Genomic DNA, 9534 nt, shown 5'->3' with positions numbered 1-9534 from the left:
ACAGATGAATGGATAAAGAAGATGTGGCACATATATACAATGGAATATTACTCAGCCATAAAAAGAAACAAAATTGAGTTATTTGTAGTGAGGTGGATGGACCTAGAGTCTGTCATACAGAGTGAAATAAGTCAGAAAGAGAAAAACAAATACCGTATGCTAACACATATATATGGAATCTAAGAAAAAAAAAAGGTCATGAAGAACCTAGGGGTAAGACGGGAATAAACACACAGACCTACGAGAGAATGGACTTGAGGATATGGGGAGGGGGATGGCTAAGCTGTGACAAAGTGAGAGAGTGGCATGGACATATGTACACTACCAAACGTAAAATAGATAGCTAGTGGGAAGCAGCCGCATAGCACAGGGAGATCAGCTCGTTGCTTTGTGACCACCTAGAGAGGTGGGATAGGGAGTGTGGGAGGGAGGGAGACGCAAGAGGGAAGAGATATGGGGACATATGTATATGTATAACTGATTCACTTTGTTATAAAGCAGAAACTAACACACCAGTGTAAAGCAATTATACTCCAATAAAGATGTTTAAAAAAAAAAAGAACAAAAGAAACAGGCTGGGACCTGGGACCCTTTGCTGCAGTGCTGCAATGCTTGCACCTGCACACACCTCTCCTCGAGCAACAAAACACAAAGAAACTATATGGGACTAAAAATAAGTGCATGCATGTGCAGTTGGGACAAATTCTGGACCCCAAAAGATACAAAAGATCAAAAATCCCAACTGCCATTTTTGAAGAGCCTGGAGCAAAAACAGGGTGTCAGGAGCAAAAGCAGGGTACTGAGCATGCCCCCTGCACACACCACCACCAGAGGGGTGGGCAAAACACCTAAGCCTCCCCTCTGGCCCGATCCCTGGATGCACCCCTGCTGCAGCAGGGGTCCCAGTAAAGCCTTGCCTTAAAGAAAAAAAAAATCCATGATGGATTTTGGTAAATGCTTTCTTTTGCATCTGCTAAGATAGTTACATGGTGGGCTTATTTATGTTTAAAATTTATATTTAGTCTTTTAATATGGTGAATTATAATTTTGGTTTTCAAATGTTAAACCAACCATGCATTCCTTGCATAAATCCCACTTGGTAAGAACACATTATCCACTTTATATGCCATTGGATCTGATTTGCTAAAATTCTGTTCTTCATTTCTGCATCTATGTTAATGAGCTATAGTTTAATGATTTTTAAAATTTTATCTTTGTCTGGTTTGGGTATTAGGGCATATTTGTTTCATAAAATTAGCTGGACATCAGCCCTAATGCTTCCATTTTCTAAGTTTATGCAAGATTGATATTGTCTCTTACATTAATGTTTCACATAATTCATCAGTGAAAACTTCTGGACTGGAATTTTTATGTGTGTGGGGGAAGAGTTTGATAATTCAATTTCCTTAGTAGATATAGGGCTAGTCATATTTTGCTTCATTTAGTTACTTAGTTAGTTTTAGGTAATGTGTATTTCTCACGTTATCTGTCCATCTTTCTTCAGTGTTCTTCATTCTGCTGTTAAAAGCCCACCTGGTAAATTGTTCTTTCTTATATTTGGCTTTTCAAATCTAGATTTCCCTCCTTTTTATTTCACAATTTCAAGTGCTCTGTTGCGATTCTCTATCTGTTCACTCATTATTAGCAGAGTTTCCTTTAAATCAACAAATATATTTATCCTATCTGCTTTAAATCTTTGTCTAAAAATTCTAACATCTGTGTTATTTCAGAGTTAGTTTTCATTGATTGGTCTTTTTCTTGACCATGGGTTGCTTTTACTTGTTACTTCACATGTCTAGTAAGTTTTAATTGCATAGTGGACATTGTAGTTAATATGTACACATACTGGATTCTTTTATATTGTCTAAAAAGTATTGAACTTTTGTTTTAGGAAATAGCTAACTCAGCTGAACACTTAAAACTCTGTTTTCCTTTCAAAGGACAGCAGTTAAGTCTATGTTCACTTATTGCAGGCTTCCAGCTGTTCCTTCTTGCTGGGTTGCATGAATCCTCCCCTATACATATAAAGTCCAGGGTCCAACCAAGTATTTGGGCTGCATTTACAAGCAGATTTTTGGTCTCTCCATTCTGTGACTCCCTCCATTCCAGCATATCTCCCATCATTTTCCAGCCATTCTGGCATCCTCAATTCTGTCTTTGACTTCTCAAGCCACTGAGACTTTGTTTTTCTGTCTGGGTTCTTGCCATCCTTTGCCCTGCAGACTGAAGTGCCCACCCAGGAGAAAAGGCACATAAGTGCAACCTTGCCCACTGTACTTCCCTTCTTTAAAAGGTAGACTCCTCTCTACTTTTTTCCTACTTTGGCCTCTCTCCTGTACTATTAAATAGTTGTTATATTTTGTCCAGAGTGTTTACTTCTTATCTTAAGGAGAGTTAATCTGATAAAAGTCATCCCACTAATATCAGAAATGAATCCCTCTTGGTCTTTTTACTGCTACAGAAAGTAACTTTATTATAAAACTATTCCCCTCAAGCTAATGTTATTCAAATAAGGTTCTGTATAACACTCTTCAATTATTATTAATAGGTGTTCCGTTAGAAGGAAGGAAAGTGGGTTAAATGGTTAAATAGAGCTTGGAAATACAGCACTGCAAAATAAACAAATAGGTTTCTTTACTCCAGGACTTTTAAACACCTTTAGTATGCTAGTGTACCTTCTATATGCCTAAATGGAATATGCTCTTGAGATATTATCCCAAACTTTTTCATATATCATTAGTAATATTCAATAATTCATTCAAAAATATTCACTGAGCCCCAAAGAGTGAAGACTAGGGTACGACCACCTTCCTCCTAGTACAATTCCTTTTTGGCCACAATTCACTATCCCTTTTTAATCTTCTGTTTTCAATGTCAGTCACTGATTCAGAGTGGCTAGGTTTATGCTATTTAATCATCACCAATACTTACTTTGTAATCATCATATCTATATAACAGGGATGCTGCTGTGGGAAAAGTGAGATGAAAACAGAGATAGACCAATCGTTAACTTAAATGGATTAGATAAAAATACATGAAACACATGAAATTGTATGGTAACTAGCACAGATGAGTAGCCTGATAAATGTCTGGTTCCTTAAGAGTTTTGCATTCATTTGCCTATTAAGTCATTGACTGCAACAAGATTCATCAGAGGCTGGCAGACTACAGCTCTCAGGCCAAATTCAGTCAGATCCCTGTTTTGTATAGTACAAGAGCCAATAATTTTTTACACTATTAAAGGGCTACTTTTAAAAAAGGAGAAAAATATGTGACAGAGACCTTATGTGCCTCACAAAGGCTAAATTATTTACCATATGGATTTTTACAGAAAATGTTTGCTGATCTCTGAGATATAGTCTAATCCTTAAAGCAATCTAAAATAAGCAGTAGAGTAAAATTCATTTTATTTAATTAGACGCTGAGGTACAAGCCCTGTTTTTTTAACAAAATATATTAAAATCACGATTTTATTGGTTTTCCAAGTTTTTGTTTTGTTTTGTTTTGTTTTGTTTTTTTTTGCGGTACGCGGGCCTCTCACTGCTGTGGCCTCTCCCGTTGCGGAGCACAGGCTCTGGACGCACAGGCTCAGCGGCCATGGCTCACGGGCACAGCCGCTCCGCGGCATGTGGGATCTTCCCGGACCGGGGCACGAACCCGTGTCCCCTGCATTGGCAGGCGGACTCGCAACCACTGCGCCACCAGGGAAGCCCGTTTTCCAAGTTTTTTAAGGCTCATCTCATATCTTACCTTTTCTCCTTTTATACCACTACAGTCACACTTTGATCCTGGAGAACACCCATAGCAAGCCTATAAGGAAGAGAAAAAGGGAGGAAAATCATTAAATATGAACCTGAAAACCAGACTCTGACTTATAGCTCAAATGAATTCAACAATCCAAACTTGTAAAACACCTACCAGAAAAACATCTGAAAGGATATATACAAGATTGCAAACAATGGTTACCTCTGGGGAATCTTTCATCTTTTACTGTTTACATTTCTGTTTGAACTTTTCAAAATGAGCAAATATTTATAACTTTAAAGTGAAAAATGTCTTTTTAAAAATGAAAAAGAAATCCATACCACTTCCCTGTAATACGATTTTCAGCTCTAAGGAACTCATTTTCTCTCCTAACATCACTTGTAAGAAATTACCTCTCAATCTATATTAGCAAAGACCTTGGCAACTAGCCAAAGATGCCTGCAACTTAAAGTCCCTTGCTTTTCTGCATTCATGAGCATGAAATTACATACTGTCTTTTACCACCTTTCTTTTCTTTGCTTCCACTATTTCATCACTAGTAGCTCAGTCTCTAAGAGCTCCAAGCTTTACCACAAAAGTTGTTCCCACAGCCTAGGTGTCCTAAATAGCCACTCGTAACAACTTCATTCACTCATATGAGGAACTGAGGTACTAGAGCCAGAAAAATATACTCCTCCAAAATAAGAACCTGTAGGACAAGAAGATAATAGATGATGTCTGCCATCCAGAACTATCCTTTACTCTGGCATGAAGCTGAACTGCTTAGAAAAACAAATAGCAATTAGTTTAACATATGTAGATAGCTCAGCATTTATGTACAATAAGGGGTTATGCTTCTCATCAAATAAGACAAATTTTTATGTGATGTAAATACCAAATAATGTTTATCAATGTCCAGCTATAGGAGGCTATGAATTAAAATGTACCTTAGCCTCCTTGCCAACATTCCGTGCTTTCCTTTACTCCAATCACTACCAGAATACCTTCCTCAATCCTTAACAGACTACTAACCTTGTCCTTCTGGTTAGAAATCCTAACCCCCTCAGCTGCAACTAGAAGTCACCCTCATGCTGAAACTACTTTTCCTGATTATAACAGCAAACTACAGTGGCTTGATGTTGGGGGAAATCTCTCACGCACATTGCAAAAGACTGTTCCAATAAAAGATGTGAACTTGACATTTCTAATTGAAACTGCTATATAGCCACTATTTATTATACATACGTGATTAGGTTATACACTCTGCTATTAGTACTATATGCCAACTACATTAAGAGTTAAATAGACTTATTTTTATTTTTTAACATCTTTATTGGAGTATAATTGCTTTACAATGGTGTGTTAGTTTCTGCTTTATAACAAAGTGAATCAGCTATACATATACCTATATCCCCATATCTCCTCCCTCTTGCATCTCCCTCCCTCCCACCCTCCCTATCCCACCCCTCTAGGTGGTCACACAGCACCGAGCTGACCTCCCTGGGCCATGCAGCTGTTTCCCACCAGCTATCTATTTTACATTTGGTAGTGTATATATGTCCATGCCATGCTCATACTTTGTGCTAGCTTACCCTTCACCCCCGCCCCGTGTCCTCAAGTCCATCCTCTATGTCTGCGTCTTTATTCCTGTCCTACCCCTAGGTTCTTCAGAAACTTTTTTTTTTAGATTCCATATTTTCTTTTTATGGCTGAGTAATATTCCATTGTATATATGTGCCACATCTTCTTTATCCATTCATCTGTCGATGGACACTTAGGTTGCTTCCATGTCCTGGCTATTGTAAATAGAGCTGCAATGAACATTGTGGTACATGACACTTTTTTTTTTAACATCTTTATTGGAGTATAAATGCTTGTATCAATTTACATTTCCACCAACAGTGCAAGAGGGTTCCCTTTTCTCCACACCCTCTCCAGCATTTATTGTTTGTAGATTTTTTGATGATGGCCATTATGACCGGTGCGAGGTGATATCTCATTGTAGTTTTGATTTGCATTTCTCTAATGATTACTGATGTTGAGCATCCTTTCATTTGTTTGTTGGCAATCTATATACCTCCTTTGCAGAAATGTCTATTTAGGTCTTCTGCCCATTTTTAATTGGGTTGTTTGTTTTTTGATAATGAGCTGCATGAGCTGCTTGTATATTTGGAGATTAATCCTTTGACAGTTGTTTCATTTGCAAACATTTTCTCCAATTCTGAGTGTTGTCTTTTCGTCTTATTTATGGTTTCCTTTGCTGTGCAAAAGCTTTTAAGTTTCATTAGGTCCCATTTGTTCATTTTTGTTTTTATTTCCATTACTCTAGGAGGTGGGTCAAAAAGGATCTTGCTGAGATTTATGTCACAGAGTGTTCTGCCTATGTTTTCCTCTAATAGTTTTATACTGTCTGGCCTTACATTTAGGTCTTTAATCCATTTTGAGTTTATTTTTGTGTATGGTGTTAGGGAGTGTTCTAATTTCATTCTTTTACATGTAGCTGTTCAGTTTTCCCAGCACCACTTATTGAAGAGGCTATCTTTTCTCCGTTTTATTATCTTGCCTCCTTTACCCAAAATAAGGTGACCATATGTGTGTGGGTCTATCTCTGGGCTTTGTATCCTGTTCCACTGATCTATATTTCTGTTTTGGGGCCAGTATCATACTGTCTTGATTACTGTAGCTTTGTAGTATACAGTCTGAAGTCAGGGAGCCTGAGTCCTCCAGTCCTGTTTTTCTTTCTCAAGATTGCTTTGGCTATTCAGGGTCTTTTGTATTTCCATACAAATTGTGAAATTTTTTGTTCTAGTTCTGTGAAAAATTCCAGTGGTGGTTTGATAGGATCGCATTGAATCTGTAGATTGCTTTGGGTAGTATAGTCATTTTCACAATGTTGATTCTTGCAATTCAAGAACATGGTATATCTCTCCATCTGTTGGTATCATCCTTAATTTCTGTTATCAGTGTCTTACAGTTTTCTGCATAAAGGTCTTTTGTCTATTTAGATAGGATTATTCCAAGGTATTTTATTCTTTTTGTTGCAATAGTAAATGGGAGTGTTTCCTTAATTTCTCTTTCAGATTTTTCATCATCAGTGTATAGGAATGCAAGACATTTCTGTGCATTAATTTTGTATTCTGCAACTTTACCAAATTCATTGATCAGCTCTAGTAGTTTTCTGGTAGCATCTGTAGGATTCTCCATGTAAAGTATTATGTCATCTGCAAACAGTGACAGTTTTACTTCTGTCCTGTTTGGATTCCTTTTCTTTCTTTTTCTGCTCAGACTGCTGTGGTTAAAACTTTCAAAACTATGTTGAATAATAACGGTGAGAGTGGGAAACCATGTCTTTTTAGTCATTTTCACAATGTTGATTCTTGCAATTCAAGAACATGGTATATCTCTCCATCTGTTGGTATCATCCTTAATTTCTGTTATCAGTGTCTTACAGTTTTCTGCATAAAGGTCTTTTGTCTATTTAGATAGGATTATTCCAAGGTATTTTATTCTTTTTGTTGCAATAGTAAATGGGAGTGTTTCCTTAATTTCTCTTTCAGATTTTTCATCATCAGTGTATAGGAATGCAAGACATTTCTGTGCATTAATTTTGTATTCTGCAACTTTACCAAATTCATTGATCAGCTCTAGTAGTTTTCTGGTAGCATCTGTAGGATTCTCCATGTAAAGTATTATGTCATCTGCAAACAGTGACAGTTTTACTTCTGTCCTGTTTGGATTCCTTTTCTTTCTTTTTCTGCTCAGACTGCTGTGGTTAAAACTTTCAAAACTATGTTGAATAATAACGGTGAGAGTGGGAAACCATGTCTTTTTCCTGATCTTAGTGGAAACGGTTTCAGTTTTTCACCATTGAGAATGATGTTGGCTGTGGGTTTGTCATATATGGCCTTTATTATGTTGAGGTAAGTTCTATCTAGGCCTACTTTCTGGAGAGTTTTTATCATAAATGGCTGTTGAATTTTGTCAAAAGATTTTCCTGCATCTATTGAGATGATCATACGGTTTTTCTCCTTCAGTTTGTTAATATGGTGTATTACATTGATTGATTGCTGTATATTGAAGAATCCTTGCATTGCTGGAATAAACCCCACTTTATCATGGTGGATGATACATTTAATGTGCTTCTGGATTCTGTTTGCTAGTATTTTGTTGAGGATGTTTACATCTATGTTCATCAGTGTTACTGGCCTGTAGTTTTCTTTTTCTGTGACAACTCTGTCTGGTTTTGCTATTAGGGTGATGGTGGCCTTGTAGAGTGAGTTTGAGGGTGTTCCTCCCTCTGCTATATTTTGAATGAGTTTGAGAAGGATAGGTGTTAGCTCTTCTCTAGATGTTTGACAGAATTTGCCTGTGAAGCCATCTGGTCCTGGGTTTTGGTTTGTTGGGAGATTTTTAATCAGTCTCAATTTCAGTGCTTGTGATTGATCAGTTTATATTTTCTATTTCTTCCCGGTTCAGTCCCAGAAGGTTGTGCTTTCTAAGAATTTGTCCATTTCTTTCAGGTTGTCCATTTTATTGGCATATATTGCTTGTAGTAATCTCTCATAATCCTTTGTATTTCTGCAGTGTCAGTTGTTACTTCTCCCTTTCCATTTCTAATTCTATGGATATGAGTCTTCTCTCTTTTTTCCTTGATGAGCCTGGTTAACGATTTATCAATTTTGTTTATCTTCTCAAAGAACCAGCTTTTAGTTTCATTGATCTTTGCTATAGTTTCCTTCATTTACTTTTCATTTATTTCTGATCTGATCTTTATGTTTTCTTTCCTTCTGCTAACTCTGGGGTATTTTTGTTCTTCTGTCTCTAATTGCTTTAGGTGTAAGGTTAGTATACTTACTTGAGATTTTTCTTGTTTCTTGAGGTAGGATTGTATTGATATAAACTTCCCTCTTAGAACTTCTTTTGCTGCGTCCCATAGGTTTTCAGCCATCATGGTTTCATTGTCATTTGTTTCTAGGTATTTTTTGATTTCATCTTTGGTTTCTTCAGTGATCTCTTGGTTATTTAGTAGCATATTCTTTAGCTTCCATGTGTTTGTATTTTTTATAGTTTTTTTCCTGTAATTGATATCTAGTCTCATAGTGTTGTGGTTGGAAAGGATACCTGATACTATTTCAATTTTCTTAAATTTACTGAAGCTTGATTTGTGACGCAAGATATATCTATCCTGGAGAATGTTCCATGAGCACTTGAGAAGAAAGTGTATTCTGTTATTTTTGGATGAAATGTCCTATAAATATCAATTAAGTCCATCTTTTTTAATGTATCATTTAAAGCTTGTGTTTCCTTATTTATTTTCATTTTGATTGATCTGTCCACTGGTGAAAGTGGAGTGTTAAAGTCCCTTACTATTATTGTGTTACTGTCAATTTCCCCATTTATGGCTGTTAGCATTTGCCTTCTGTATTGAGGTGCTCCTATATTGGGTGCATAAATATTTACAACTGTTATATCTTCTTCTTGGTTTGATCCCTTCATCATTATGTAGTTCCTTTTCTTGTTTTCCCTGCCTAGAGAAGTTCCTTTAGCATTTGTTGTAAAGCTGGTTTGGTGGTGCTGAATTCTCTTAGCTTTTGCTTGTTTGTCAAGGTTTTAATTTCTCTGTCAAATCTGAAGGAAATCCTTGCTGGGTAGAGTAATCTTGGTTGTAGGTTTTTCCCTTTCATCACTTTAAATATGTTCTGCCACTCCCTTCTGACTTGCAGAGTTTCTGCTGAAAGATCAGCTGTTAACCTTATGGGGATTCCTTTGTGTGTTATTTGTTGCTTTTCC

At 36.8% G+C, this 9534-nt stretch overlaps 1 protein-coding gene across 2 annotated transcripts in view; it reads right to left on the bottom strand.

Moving 5' to 3' along the window:
- The window catches only part of COL4A5 (collagen type IV alpha 5 chain), a 257406-nt gene that overhangs the window by 130435 nt on the left and 117437 nt on the right, over positions 1-9534 (bottom strand). For both annotated transcript variants that reach the window (XM_024128226.2, XM_024128225.2), the window contains exon 2: positions 3751-3810. In XM_024128226.2, coding sequence (XP_023983994.1) covers positions 3751-3810 — 60 coding nt within the window. The remainder of the gene's footprint in view (positions 1-3750; positions 3811-9534) is intronic.

Source organism: Physeter macrocephalus, chromosome 21 (genome assembly GCF_002837175.3).
Source record: "Physeter macrocephalus isolate SW-GA chromosome 21, ASM283717v5, whole genome shotgun sequence".
Classification (NCBI taxonomy): domain Eukaryota; kingdom Metazoa; phylum Chordata; class Mammalia; order Artiodactyla; family Physeteridae; genus Physeter; species Physeter macrocephalus.
Note: the sequence above shows the minus strand (reverse complement) of the source record. Positions and strands in the feature narration are given on the sequence as shown.